At 45.8% G+C, this 14,733-nt stretch overlaps 1 protein-coding gene across 10 annotated transcripts in view; it reads left to right on the plus strand.

Moving 5' to 3' along the window:
* TNIK (TRAF2 and NCK interacting kinase) overlaps positions 1-14,733 on the plus strand; it is a 153,110-nt gene that overhangs the window by 91,883 nt on the left and 46,494 nt on the right. For all 10 annotated transcript variants that reach the window (XM_038146288.1, XM_038146281.1, XM_038146280.1 and 7 more), the window contains 6 exons: positions 2,041-2,131; positions 3,480-3,610; positions 6,925-6,979; positions 7,722-7,800; positions 11,789-11,964; positions 13,558-13,624. In XM_038146288.1, coding sequence (XP_038002216.1) covers positions 2,041-2,131; positions 3,480-3,610; positions 6,925-6,979; positions 7,722-7,800; positions 11,789-11,964; positions 13,558-13,624 — 599 coding nt within the window. The remainder of the gene's footprint in view (positions 1-2,040; positions 2,132-3,479; positions 3,611-6,924; positions 6,980-7,721; positions 7,801-11,788; positions 11,965-13,557; positions 13,625-14,733) is intronic.

A 14,733-nucleotide genomic window follows, 5' to 3' on the forward strand; every position in this document is an offset into this window, starting at 1 on the left:
AAAGGGCAAAGATTTATTTATGTTAGAATTACGTTTTTAGTTAACAGAAAGGTGAGGACTAATAAAGTCTGCAGAAAGAAGAATCTTCATGATTAAAAAGCATCCTATGTTTTATTAAATCCACATGTCTGATTTTAATGAGGATGCTGCAGCTTTTATACTCACAATATATATGTTTGACTGAGATGTCTTAAAATGGGCCATGCCAGAGTTTCATGTACTAAGAGATGGCAGCTTCAGCAAAGACTTTGCATTTTGCATTGCTGAGGATAGAGGATGGGGTTGTAATGGTTGCCCTACATTAAAATCTAATGCTCTGTGAGCTGAAGATTTGTTCAAGAGAAAACAGGAATATTTCGCATGTGAAGGAAACCTGTACAAGAGCCATCAAGTGATAGGATGAGAGGAAAAGGCCTCAAGTTGCACTCGGGGAGATTTAGGAAAAATTTCTTCATCAGAGGGGTTGTTAAGCACTGGAACAGGCTGTCCAATGAAAAACTGGATCCCCATCCCTGGGGGGGATTTAAAGAGATGTGGCTGTGCCACTTAGGGACATGGTTTTGTGGTGGCCTTGGCAGTTGTCAGGGTTGTGGTTGGACTCTGTGGTCTTAAAGGTCTTTTCCAACCTAAACAATTGTTTTAGTCTATGAAAGAAGATGAGGCAAAATGATCTCTCCAAACGGATGTGCCTGACACTGAGGCTGCCACAAGTGTCCAGAGGTGACACAGCATTTCTGCATTGACGCTGAAAGCCACTGTCCACACCAGAGTGATGTGCAGAAGATGCTGGTGCTGTAACTCATCAGCTTTTGTGTGGACACTGCTTTCAGTGCCAGGAGGCCACAGTTACATGGATTTATTTTAAGTGTATGAGCTCCATGAGCCTGCTCCTTAAAATAGTCCCTGGCAGTGAGTCAAAACCCAGCCTCTGACTCATGTCTCGGGGCCAGTATTGGGTGTCACCTCCTTCATTTTGGCCACCCATTGGGGTGATGGTAGGTGACCTCTGTGGGGTGTGGGGTGAGGAAAGGCTTCCAGCTTCACGCTGCAGAACATGGCTCAGGCTTGGATCAAACAGTGATGGACAGTTAGAATTCTAACACGAGGCTCAATCCCACATTGTTAAAGGATTTAGTGAAATCCTGTGGAATTCTTGTTTTGCCTCAAATGCTCAAAGGTAACCAAGTATAATATGGCTAAAAAAGGGCTCCTATACAGATATAATCTGTTCCACAGTTTTCCCAAGGTAACGAGCATAAAATGACTAATAACTACCAGAAGCGATAGCAGAAATCCTTTTCTTCCTCAAATATGAATGTTTAATGTGAAATGCAAACCTAGTGCAAAATTAGTTTTTGAAGTAATCCATATTTTTCCTAAGCTGGCAATCTGGGTGGATTTTGCTTTAAAACTGAAATGATAAATGAATGAAATAAAAATGTGGGTTGCAAAAAAGAATTAATGAGCTAATAAACCAGCACAACAGCAAAGCTAGTTTACCTTTAGCCTTTGAGACAAGCTTTTTACTTGAGCTATATCTCTGTTAGGGATATGTGCAAGTTATAACATTTGTATTTGCATGGTAGCTTTTTTAATACAAGTTTCTCAGTGTACTGAAATCCAGTTTATTGGACCGATATAACAAGAGAATTGTTTTCTTCAGTTTCTGGATGATGGAAATGGAGAAAGGAGACAAACCCATTCTATTATTTCTGCCACAGAAATGGCTCCCTGAGGCAAGGGAGCCCATGGGGGAAATCACGTCTGGAGTGACAGAAGAGTTTGGGTTAATACAGGTTCCTGCTGGAATGTGTAAGATTGGGTTAAAACCCCACAGAATGGACAGGCTCCTTGCCAGGCACGTCCTCCCAGCATGGGACATGGGACAGTGTTTGGAGCATGTGATAAACAAAAGCATTCTCAAGTGCTTCACTCCAACTGTGAACCTTTCATTTCTGGGGCATAATTGGTTGAGGAGGAATGTCAGAAAATAACATGCTTTGAACTTGGGTTCCTCTAACCTTTCTCTGAATTCTCCAGGGCTTGAGTCATCTACACCAGCACAAAGTAATTCACCGAGACATCAAGGGACAGAATGTATTGCTGACAGAAAATGCAGAAGTGAAACTAGGTAAGAGTGGGTTAGAGCTCCTGGAAACTGCAGGTGGGCTGGCTGGGGAGAAGCAGCAAAACTGGCTAGTACATGACCTGAAGAAAGAGGATGGGTACAAAGAGCTCCTCTGTGGGTTTTGTTATGTTGGCTTTAATACGTGACCTTGGGTGTTGACCGAGTGCTGTGCCTCAATCTGCCAGGGGTTGATAGCCAGGTTCTGCTTGCAGAGATGCACCTGCAGTGGTGTTTCTGCTCAGACAGCTCTGCCACCAGGTACAGGTTAAGCAACCAACACCAATTTTTCAGGCCCTGGATTGAAAATTGCCCTGTGATCACCCCCAGATGTTTTCAGTGGCTGTTCCTCCACAGCTGCATAGCAGTGTCCTGGAGGATAATCCATTTTCAGTTTAGCATGGCATAATCCAGACTCCTTTTCCAGGCTAACCTGATGGAGGGGTTTAATTTGCAAGAACTACTCTGAATTTTGTGCACTCTGCTAGTCACCCTGGAGAGGAGCAGGCATTGGTGTGGAGATCATATGGAAGGCAGCAGATCAGTGCAGATGATGTGTTCACATCCTCACTTGTCCAGTATTGATGTTATTGAGGCTGTCTTTGCACAATTAATTTATGTTGGTGATGGAAGAGCCCTTACTCTGGTCATGTGTGGAGAGAGCCTGGTTTTCCCATGCCTCCTCTCTCCTTCTACAGCAGAATAAAATCCTGGCTTAGCAGATGGCACCACCAGCTCGTTGGGCTTTATGCTGGTGAGGATTCCTCTCCAAGGGGAAATTCTCCAGGGCAAATCTCTAGCCACTGTGTTGTGCAAAGTGCAGTTAGTGGACCATAGAGTATTCTCTCATTGGTTTGATTTCATCATTTTTTGCTTCATTTTGCAGTTCTCTGCATGACATTTCCCATGGGCCTTTGTCCTTGGTCCTTAGCTCCTTAAGTCTTTTGCATTTCTGCCATTTGCAGCAAGAATTTAGGTAGAAAAATGAGACTTTCACCAGTATTTGGCAGGCTTCAATTCAAATGAGCAAGCCTAGAACAAAGGCTGCTGCTTATTCATGTAGCTAACCCTGTTTCTCATTAGTATGAGGAGCTGTGATTTCTTTTCATTGCCTCCTGGCAAGGAGGAGAAGGCACAGGGTTTCCTACAAAACCTGGACATCAGATGATCAGGTTTGTCCTTGACTGACCTCTGTTGATGCCAGCAGAGATCAAACAGGAATGTCTTGGGCCACGTCCCCGTTTCCTGGCTGTGCAGAGCTGTTCTGAATGAACACAATGTTTTACATTGAGCAGCAGAGCATTGCTCAGGCTTGTCTCTGACCTTACCATGCCCTGCTGTCTCCCTGCTGCAGTGGATTTTGGTGTCAGTGCCCAGCTGGACAGGACGGTGGGCAGGAGGAACACCTTCATTGGCACGCCTTACTGGATGGCCCCCGAGGTCATCGCCTGCGACGAAAATCCCGATGCCACTTACGACTTCAAGGTACCTAAAGGAGCATCTTCCTGCTTTGGGGTTCAGCACATCATTGCAGCACTGAACAGCACTGGCAGGCAGTTCAGGCTCCTCCTGCTTTCTGGCTGTGGGATTTTGGGGTGCCAGTTCAGGTCCAACCTGAATCTTTGTTGTGCTGTTCACGTATCCAAATTTACTGTGAGGAGTCTTTCCCCGTGTGGAGAAAGGTGTCAGACTCAGGCTTCCTACCTGCTACCCTGCTTTTTGGTGCTGTGTATTGAAATACTCCAGTCAAACAAGCTGTATTTGCTCTATTTACTCTGGAGAGGAGTCAGGTCAGGTTTAGAAAGGGTAAAATCACATCCTCTGGCCTGCAGGCTGATACTCACAGGGAGATGTGAAGGCTGCCACACAATCAGACGTTTAGGGGGCTGACCTACTTTTCACATGTCTCTCCAGCCTGTTTGAAGTTTATTTTTGGATCAGTGGCAGCACAACATCGCTGCTGAGTTATAATGTGGCACAGAGCCCTGTGCCATGCAGCAGATCCACAGGAATGTTAGGAGTCCCACCTGCCCATTCAAACTACAGTGGGGTCTGATGTTTAAAGCAGGGAGAGCTTATTATACTTTATCTATTATAGTTTATCCTGTTTCTGCCTTACTGCAAATTTCTGGACACACATCTGTAGAAATATCCCTTGGTTTTTTGTGCCTTGGTTTTTTGAAGTGTCCAGAACTTGAATTTCTAGCTCCAAACCTTCTAAGGTCCACTGAGTGTGTCCAGAGAGGAGGGCAGGGCATTGCCACATGAACTCTGGGTGGGAAGCTCAGGCATATGTAAAGCTTGCTGTGCTTCTGTTCATGTGCCTGCTGAGAGGTCACTTCACAAGGTGATGTTTAAAAAGGACTTTGAGACCCTCTGGTGTGAGCTGCTTTCTAAAAGTGGAACACTCCAAAGTAACAGAGCCACAGCCCACCATTGTGATACAATTTTGGCTGCAATTACTGATTGCTCAGAGAGGTTTTTGAGAAATGAATTATTTTAAAGAAGCCAAATGATGCTTTGCTCTTGCAGCCATTTAAGTGCATCAGTCAACTTTTGAACTGAGGGTTTTCCAGAGAGCAGCTCTCCAGTCTGAGTTCAGACTCTGGATTGCAGAAATTGTTAATGATGGGGACATGCAGAAATAATCTCCAATTACTTATTACTCTTTGATTAACCAATTACAACAAGCATTTCCTCAGCACTGCTGAGGGCAGTGCTTCATGACAGGGCTGCACCCTGCACTGGCTGCTCTCACCACTTCTCCACCAACAGCTGCCTGTGCAATGCTCTCATTAATCACAGCTTTTTGTTACTTTTTTTTTTTTTTTAAAGGATGATATCTTCATAGGCTACTTCTACCCTCTGAAATCCTTGAGGATTTTCCTCCTGCCAGAATAACTGGGGCACTTAATATGCCGTGGACTGATGCACAGGCTCCAGGACCAGAATCCCTCTATTGTCCCCAAGGATCAGATGCTCGCAGCGAGCCTCTGAAGTTGGCTCTGGCCATTTTCCCGTGGCTGGGGGTGTGGAACAGGAGCTGATTGCTGCTGACACGCTCCTTGCAGGGTGCTTTCAGAGCTCCTGGTGATGTGGGAGCCACTGGACATTAGTCCATACCCCGGATCACAGCCTTGCACCTGATGCTCTTGCTTTGAAGTAGGGTGGGGAGGATGTAAATGATAATGATTTCTTTTAAAAGGGATGCAAATCAGATGCTCTCAGGTTTGGCTGACTGGCTTAAAATACTGAATACAAAAAATGAGATTTATAGGGTGAGAAAAGGAATCCTCACAGGCTTAATCTCTTGGACAAAAAGCCTCTGATCTCACTGTTTTCTTTGCCAGAAAGAGATGCCTGTGTAATCTATGGAAGGAGGCAGTAAATACCTCCTCACATAAATAAACCACTTTAAAAAAGAACAAATAGAGCCCCCCCACTGTTGCTGAGGTTATTTGTTGTTTTTTTCCCCAGCCAGTCTTCCTTTTTTCTTTAGAGATATCTTGTCAATAAGCTTAGAATCAAAAGGAGGAGGAGAAGGGAGCCTGCTTCCCTTCCCAAGTCAAGGCAATGCAAATACATTAGCACAGCATCCCTTTGCTGGATGGACTGAAAGGCTTTTCAGTCTTAAAAATAAAAACCACTCAAAAAAAAAAAATCCTGAATTCCAGATCATTATAAAATGTGTGCTTCCCGCTGAGTTTTCTGCTTTCTCTGGGAGCCTTAGAGAGTTGATAATCCCTTTCTGTATTCCTCCAGCTTTAAGATCACTTGGCATCTTCCATATAATACTGGGCACCTCAATATGGAAAGACACATTAGGAATTTGGAAGGAGTTCAGTGGCAACCCAGAGGGAAGGGGTCATGTGTGCTGAATCATGTGGAAAGACTGTGATAATTAAGTATGCAGCAGAAATCCCAGCTGACCAGAAACAAAGAATGGATGAGACTGTGCTGTGAAAAGGCTGAAAATAAGATTTGAGAGAGAATTTTTAAGCAGGTGCAAAGATGTGTAGCAAGGACAGCATTTGTTAAGGGAGAACTTGAGATAAAAATGAGGAAAAGTGCCCTGAAATTGGAAATCCAAGTTGCCTTTCCTGGAGGGAGTATGTGAAAAGGTGCTTGTGGCTCCTGGAGGCTCTCTCTAGCTCTGGCTGGGCTTTTGGGACTCTATACTGGGCAAAACAATCTGGCTGGGATTTACTCACTAAATGGTAGGTTTAGAGGCTTGAGGCAGTTTAGAAAGAGCAGCTCTTGAACTGAGAGGAGAAAAGGGAAGTAGGACTGCAGGGACATGGCAGAAAGCAGGACAAGGGAGAGCTGGATGTACAAGAGGAAGGGTGGAAGGCAGAGTCCATCCCTTCCAGCCTTGGGTGGAAGCATTGGTCTGACTCGTGTTCCCAGTCCAGCAGATGGGTTGTACTCATTTTCTCTCACTGGGCACATCCAGCCTCTGCCTCCTGCACTGCCAGGAGAGCCAGTCCATCCCCTGGGGCTCAGTGTCAGGGTTAGGGATGCAGCCACAGCTCAGTAGTGATGGTGGGGTGGGGAGCAGGCCCTGGAGGGCAGCTCACTGCTGCTGTCTGGCAGGGAGTGTGGATTTGGGTGATCCCGCTGGCAAGGGAGAAGGTGGAAGGAAGAGTGTTAGAGGCATGAAATCAGCATTTCCCAGAGAGGTGTGTTGTCTCTGCTCTGATCCTTCAGGAGACTCAGGGCTGAGCGAGGCTTGGGAACAGGGTAAATAAATGTGAGCATTTCTCCTTGCACTGGCAATGTCCCTCTGCTTTCCTCCACAGAGTGACTTGTGGTCTCTGGGGATAACAGCCATCGAGATGGCCGAAGGTGCTCCCCGTGAGTAGAATCATGGCTCTGTTCCTTACCCCTGGGTTGTAAAGGCTGGGCTTTGCTGAGCACCAGCCAGAGCTCAGCTCTGTGCAAGGAACACCACCCCAAGGTTTTCCCTGGGATTGCTGAGGTGGAGCTCACAGCCCCCATGGGGACAAAGCTGCCAGGGCAGCATAGCCCAGGGGGCAGGGTGGGCAGTGAGCAAAGGCAGACCTGTGTGACACCTGATAGATCTTGGAGCACTGTGGGACATGGTTTTCTCAAATAAAACACTGTAGAAGAAGGGGTGGAGGACTGGAAGCAGGTAAAACACCTCAGAGCTGGTGTGACACTGATAGTGACATGCTGGGTGCACCTGCACAGGTCACACTGCCATGGCTTACAGTGCTGTCCTCAGACTGTCCTTGCTGGAAAACGCAAGTCAATAAAGCAGAGCATTGTGCCACATGTCATGGCTGTCCCATGCTCTGGCCCATTGATGTCGGCACCTGGTAGGTGCTCAGGACCTGGAGCTGCAGGAGCAGAGATGTCCCCAGCCAGCCCCTGCAGTGACCCTGATGGTGCTGGTGACACTCAGAGCACGTGGATGGGGACACCAGCCCTCCCCTGAGCCTCAGGACTGGGGGTTGTCTCTGGGGGGCTGTTGCTGCAGCCATCCTGCCACGAGGGTCTGGCAGCCCCAGAGGAAGCTCGGATCTCCCAGCTGGATGTCTGTGCTGTATTTAATGCCTCTTCTTACAAATTGCAGCTCTGTGTGACATGCATCCCATGAGAGCCCTCTTCCTCATCCCCCGCAACCCGGCCCCGAGGTTGAAATCAAAGAAGTGGTGAGTTTCTTTCTCCATCTTCAGGGACTGTAAAAACATTGCTGGAGCTATCTTCTGCAGCTGAGCACACTGGGAACATGGTGTTGATGTTGATGTAGTTTTGGGGGTTGGTCATGGTCTCCAGCATCACACTGGTGAGTGCGTTTGGGTCTTGGTCTTCCATGGAGAGGAAATTTGTTCTGAAGGATCCACCGTGGGATGGAGGCTTTCCTTGGTGTGTAGAGAGAGCAACACCCTCACCCTGCTATTTCACAGTGCAGAATTGGCTTTTCCTGGGCAGTTTGTGCAGCCTGAAGTCTGATGACGCTTTGCTTGGCTCCTGTTTCATTCCAGTCAGGTTCCATTCTCAAGTGAAAACATGTATCCAGGCCAAAGAAAAAAAAAATAGGATGGTTTATCCTGAAGGCCCAGGAATGCAGATATTTGTACTTTGTTTGGGCTTTATTTTAAAATTTTGCGGGAAAAGATACATCACTGTTCACTGTTTTGGGGAGGAAAAAAAAAAAAGAAAGTGAGACGTGCCAATAAAAACCCAGAGGAAAAATATTCCTGAAGCCCAGCCAGATGTTGTTTTGTTACTGTATGTTCTGTATTGATGAAAGTGGAGTCCTTAAAAACACTTGTCTTTGGTTTGTGCTGTTTTCCTGCCCCAGATTCAGCAGTGGTTTAGTCAGGAAAGATCTGCCACATGTTGGAGAGACAGCACTGCCCCTTGTTCCCAGATGGGCTGAGCTCACAGAGGGAAGCTTTGCCTTAATCCTTTAAATTATGCTTAATATCTTATTGATTGCACACCAATGAAAAGGAGAAGAACCCATGGTATGTACTGACAACACTTGGGGCAATAGCAGCAGATATTTTATGCTGACAGAGGAGTGAGAGGGATTTGGAGACCTATGCTTTGCATGCATGGTGTTGGGCTTTTAGGACTAGCCTAAAATCTCAGCCAGGCTTTGGCAGAAGGCATCTCAGTGTGGTCAGCCTGATCATCTGCTCCAGTAGCAAACCAGGAGGAGAGGGACCATTCCCAGCTGGCTCTGCAGAGGCTGTCAGATATTCTTGCTCTCTTTGCATGACCTTTTGAGGATACAATTAGTCAGCTGAGAAAATAGTGTAGGTGCTTGTTTTCTGCCAGATCACCAGTCTGCTCCTTTGTTATCCTCACTCCTACAGCACAAAAAGGATTGTGAGACTTGAGAGTTTATTTTTCATACAAAAGTGCTGTTTATTCAGCAAAGACTCCCTCAGCCTCCAGGCAGAAGGGAGCTGATGAAAGCAGATTTTGAGCAGGATGTTTCCCCATGTCCTTAAGGTAAAAATGGAGCTGGGATGGAATTTATATTTTAGTCCCTGCCCTGCCATTGCAGGGTGTGCTTAATGTAAGGTGGCATGTTCCTGGGCATCACCTTCCCACACACATCTGGCAGCTGTGCCAGGTTTGCACATCCTGTGGGGTCTGCCTGGAGTCCTTTGGTCTGCCCAGAGTTGTGCTCTGCCTGTGCCAGGGGTGGCATCCTGGGTGCTTTGATGGAAGATCTCCTGGGAAGCCACAGTGTAATAAACTCCAGCTTCAAGAGGCAGCTTGGTGCTCACCTGGCCTCTGCTCCCCTTCCATGATCAAGCAGGCATCCCTGGTGTCCATCAGTGTTGGGACACGTGTACCTCAGGTAGCTCAGACCTCTGTTCATCTTCCAAGCTGTCATTGCAGTGGAAGGCTCCAAAGGATCCAGATAAAGCTCCACCAGCTCCTTGAAGCAAATTTTTGTAGCATTTTCAGTGTGGCACTGGGCAGATTTGCTGTCCTTGGCTCATTTCTCAGCTGGAGGTTTTTGGGCCTTGCCAGGATGAGTCCTGGAATTCTGCAAACCCATCCCAGGAAGAGAGGAGATGTTTGACCAGGCTTTTGAGGTGACTTCCTGGCAGTCAGTGGGATGGTTTTCACAAGGCACAAGAGCAAAGCAAAATGGAGAAAGGTTCAGCTTGAGTTCGTCCTTGCTTTTGTGCCCAGCAGCACATAAATAAAAGTACACTTCATGGGCAGACCATCTTTTTCCTTGCATGGAAGAGTAATGAAGGGACTCCAGCCCCTTTGAGGGTAAGTCAGGAAAGCCAAGAGAGAATGCTGCCATGGGAGCCTGCCCTCAATTAAAAATTGCAGAGGGGAAAATAATTTTGTTGCTTGCTAAATCCTCAAGCTAGCTTTTGAAGCAGTGCTGTGTTCCTATGAAATTAAAGTCTTTGGTGTATCATTTTCTTTCCCAATTAAAGCCAGCCAGCAATGAAGCTTTATTTTCTTCTTCCCCTGTTTGCAGGCAAAATGAACTCAGACTTTAGTGATTTTGTTCCCATAAACCTTCTCTAGCCCTGCATTGTGAAAGACATGAAACCTCTTTGTTAATGAGGTGATATTTGCACTGTGGTACCACTTTTCATCCAAGCAGCTGCAAAAGCTTTGCAAACATTGATTTAAGCTTTACCAACCCCAGGAACTGGAGGAATGTGTGTTTCAGAAAGGTGGGCTGCCTTGGTTTGGGAAGGGGATGAAACATGTGGTGGAGTCCTCCTGGATCAGAGCCAGGGGGAAAGCCCTGGTGCTCAGCTCCAGTGAGGGCTGAACTGTGCCACTGGACAGGCTGGCTTGTTTGAGAGAGGAAGATTTTGGGAAATGCAGCAGCCTGAGCTGGAAAATGGATGGGAAATCCCTGTCCATAGCTGCTCAGGCAGCAAAGATGTCTTAGGGCATCACAGGGCACTGGGACCCCCATCCCATCACTTCCAAGAGGATAACTTTCCAGCTACTTCACCTGTAGTCTGTTTGCACGTGCTCTGGGCCACACATCCAGGGCTGCAGTCTCTCCAGCTTCACATCAGCAAGGAAGAACTCTATTTTAAAAGTGTATATTTTTTTTGAGCATCACATTGATTGTGCCTTCTGGGTTCACTGAAACACTGCATTTCTCAAGGCAAGGTGGGGAAGGCAGATTTGTTCATTAGAAGAGCTGGAGGGAAGATTTAATTTGATCCAGTTGCATATTTTATTTTTGCATCTCAATTTGTATGGATTAGCACTTGAAAGATAAATCACTTTTAGTCTGACAGCTTAAAAGTAAAATCCCTGAAAGCTTATTGTTTTACTTCTAATGCAATTCTGTAGTATCTGTTGGCTTCTGACATTCATTTATATTCATTTTCTTATTTGCTAAAGCAACATATTCTACAGTAGCCTGTCAACATTTTCCTTTCTTGTAAATCCCTGTTCTCTTGAGTTTATAATGTGGTGAAATTAGTTCCAGGAAAACTTTGGATATGCAGCACTTGAGACTAAGACAAATTTGTTTATTCAAGATTTGGCTGAAATTGTTTTTGCTGAGATTGAATGTAACTTTGTGGGCAGGGAGGAGGGCAGGGCTCTGTTCCCATCTCCATCAAAAGAGCATCTCCTGGTCTCTTGGATCAGGGGGTCTGGGGCTTGCTGGTCCCCCCAGCCCTGGTGGGTTGTGATGCTGCTGAGAGAGCAGGGAAAGGCTGCAGGCAACAGGATCATCCAAAAGTTGCCCGAGTTCTACCAAGCCCTGCAATGTTGAGACTTAAATCTAAAAAAAAAAAAAAAAAAATTAACCTAGCTTGTTGCACTCAGCTTCACAAAGATTCATCTCTTGAAACACTGCCTGGGGGGTTATAAAATATGAAAACAATCCACTCAGGCATTGTGCTTTTATCTGTGTGTGTTGTATCTCGTTTCTACCTGCACTTTCACAGGTTCAGAGGGAAGGGAGCAGGAACACTCCCTTGCTTTTTCTTGGGTGCCATTGGTGATATCTTGCTTTGGTGATTCTCTGGTCACACTGATGGTTCCCAGCTTTCTGGGATAACGAGCAAGAACTGAGAAAAATCTTCTCAAACACCAACAAGTCTTTTTCACTTTCTAACATGAAAATCAATATATTTACCTGTTATTTCTGTGCCTTCCTTTCCTGTTCTTGACCAGGTCTAAAAAGTTTCAGTCCTTCATTGAGAGCTGCCTAGTGAAGAACCACAGCCAGAGACCAACCACGGAGCAGCTGATGAAGCACCCCTTCATCCGAGACCAGCCCAACGAGAGGCAGGTCCGCATCCAGCTCAAGGACCACATCGACAGGACTAAAAAGAAGCGAGGAGAGAAAGGTCAGTGCAGAAGAGAGGAGGGTTAGTGGAGAAGAAACAGTGCTCTGAGCAATCCTTGATCTCTGCCATGTGCTCAGATAGCTCTGTCTGGGCAGCCTGTGACCTCTGCCACGTGCTTGGGGATCCCTTGTGCAGACCGGGGCACGTCCAGGCAGGTGAAGCTTATGGGTAAAAGAGGGAAGACAGACAGGACTGAGTTGTCCATGGTCTCAGTAGCAGTTCCCCTCACTCAGATGGCTGAGATTGTTTGCAATCTCGTTAAATTCAGTAGGTGTGAGCCTTCATGTGGTTTTGGGGACAGATTGTTTTGTTTGGTTGGATTCCTCTCAGCCATTGAAATGAAAATAAATACCTGTAACTAAACAATGGGTGTTCATGCAAAGCAGACAGGTGACTGTCATTAGAGTTAATCAGTGTTTTTAATTTATTTTTTTTCCTAATGAAAAATTATGCCATTTTTTTAGGGCAGGTGGTAATTTCCACATGGAACAGCTAAGCTTTGATTCATTAAAGCGTGTGTATAAAATTTACGTTTGCATAGATCCGTGCTGGCGTGTGGGAGGGTGAAGCTGCTAAGCTGAATTTTCCCCAGCTCACGTATTTCATGCCAAGTGTGTTGATCTACGTGACATCCCTGCAGCACCAGCGATGAGCAGAGCTGTGCAAACGAGCATCCAGATAAGACCCTTGCCCCAAAGCAATTCCACTGACTAGGAATAACCTATTAAACTGAATGTTTTCAGTGAACTCTGCAGGCCCTATCAAAGTCCTCTGCAAGAAAGATCAGATAGCAGAAGAAACTTGTTAAAGTATTCAGCTGCTTGTGAACTGAATTTTAATTTGAAAGCTCATTTGTAGAATCCAGCAAATTAATATGTTGCTATTTCTCTTCTTATTGGTGGTGGAATTAATTTTTCATGCGTACCTTCCAGCCCCTTGTAATAGATTTCACTACAATCAAAACAATAAAATGGGATCCCAGTGAAGTATTAAATGTGTTTAGTCTGGCAAATGAAGGTTGGACCCTAGAGATGGAGAGTAATTGGATAAATGCAAGCCTTTCTTTGACTTTAATTCCCTTCATCCGATAAAGATGATATCCCAACAGAAATTGCAGTATGTAACACAACATTGCAGTGAGCTTTTATGTAGATATCTTCATTGCCTGGAAATCACATGGATTTGCATAGGAAGAGCATATGTTTAGGGAAAGAGGAGCTGGTGCCTTCAGAGCCTTGATTAAATCCCTCCTTCCTGTGGCTGTTGCTCCAATGGCTGGTGGTGCCCCTCCTGTTGCAGAACCATCCTGAAGAAGGGAGTCGCTCACTGTCACATGGGGATAAATTCTTATTTTGTGGACACCCCCATCTTTACAAGGGGCTGTGGTTGTCAGGGCTGTTGCCCACTGTGCTGGTGCTTCCCTGGCCTTGTGGCCCCCATAAAACCACAAAATGCAGAGCAGTAATGCTGCTTATTCTTGGTCATGCAAGGTAAAGAGAATTGGCTGTTGAGCCTTCAGAGCTCTGGGGTTTTCAGCCACTGGAGAAACAAATGAGTCCAGCAAAGGGCACTGATGAGCAATTCTGTTCCTAGATGAGACAGAGTACGAGTACAGTGGAAGTGAGGAGGAGGAGGAGGAAAACGACTCTGGAGAGCCGAGGTAAGAATCAGCATTTCATTTGTGCCCTTACATCCCTTTAGCTGTGTATAAAATCAGTTTGGATTATGGGCTCATATGAACTGGAAATGGAAAAAGGACGTTCTGAGCACAGAGTCCTGTTCCCTGGCAGAGCAGAGGAAATTCTCGCTGCCGGGTGGTGCGTGGGTATGAACTGATGCTCTGGATCACCTTAACCAAAAGCTGGAGAAGAAAAACCCCATTGCCTGTGGGATCTGCAGCACGACATGGTGCTGTCATGGGAATGTGGATACTGATTTGTGGAAAAATGTGAGGTGAAATTAAAAAACTCTTTAAAATGCGGTTCCTTACATCCAAGTGTAACTAACTCCCTGTTTCCATGTAATTTTTCACCATGAAACCTCCCAGGTGCTGCTGCAAGCACCGTGGGGCTGGAACTTTCTTTGCTGACATTTTTCAGAGCTGTTGTAATTAGTATCAGGTTATTCCATTATTTCTCTGAGATAATGTAGTATTTTAATAGCTGGCAATGATTCATGCTAAATGTGCTTTGTGCACAGCTAAATATAGTGTGTGCCAGCCACTGCAGCACCAGAGGCTTTGGTTAGAAACTTAATGTAAAGGAAACCTTTCCATTTACAGTGAGTAAATGACCAATGAGCCATGAGCAAAGCTGTGTCACCCTGCCCTGGCACCTGCGGGCCCCCATCCCTCCACTCTCTGCTGCCCAAGCTCTGTCGGGTGTTGCCTTGTTTTTTTTTAAGTTCTTCTAAACCTTCCGATGTTTACATTCTTGTAACAAACTTTCTCACGCACTTTATGTAAATAACTTACAGTTTTACAATCTTTTATAGAAGAAGAGGAATTTGATAAACTGTTAGTTTGTCCACTGTCATCGGAGAGGTGGCACTGTCATCCTCCAATCCACTGTCACTTTTAGAAATCTGTAAATGTTAAAGTCAAAAATTAAACTTCCCTCTTTTTCACCTTAGAAAGTCCAGTGTCCTCATCGTTTCATTTCATATCCTAGAACAACAGTCGGGTGCTCGGATGCCGTTGGGATGGAGGGGAGAGGGTCACGCTGGAAAACCCCACAGGGACAAGAGGCTCAAGCCTGCAGGGAGGAATCT

This window comes from Motacilla alba, chromosome 9 (assembly GCF_015832195.1).
Source record: "Motacilla alba alba isolate MOTALB_02 chromosome 9, Motacilla_alba_V1.0_pri, whole genome shotgun sequence".
In the NCBI taxonomy this organism is placed as follows: domain Eukaryota; kingdom Metazoa; phylum Chordata; class Aves; order Passeriformes; family Motacillidae; genus Motacilla; species Motacilla alba.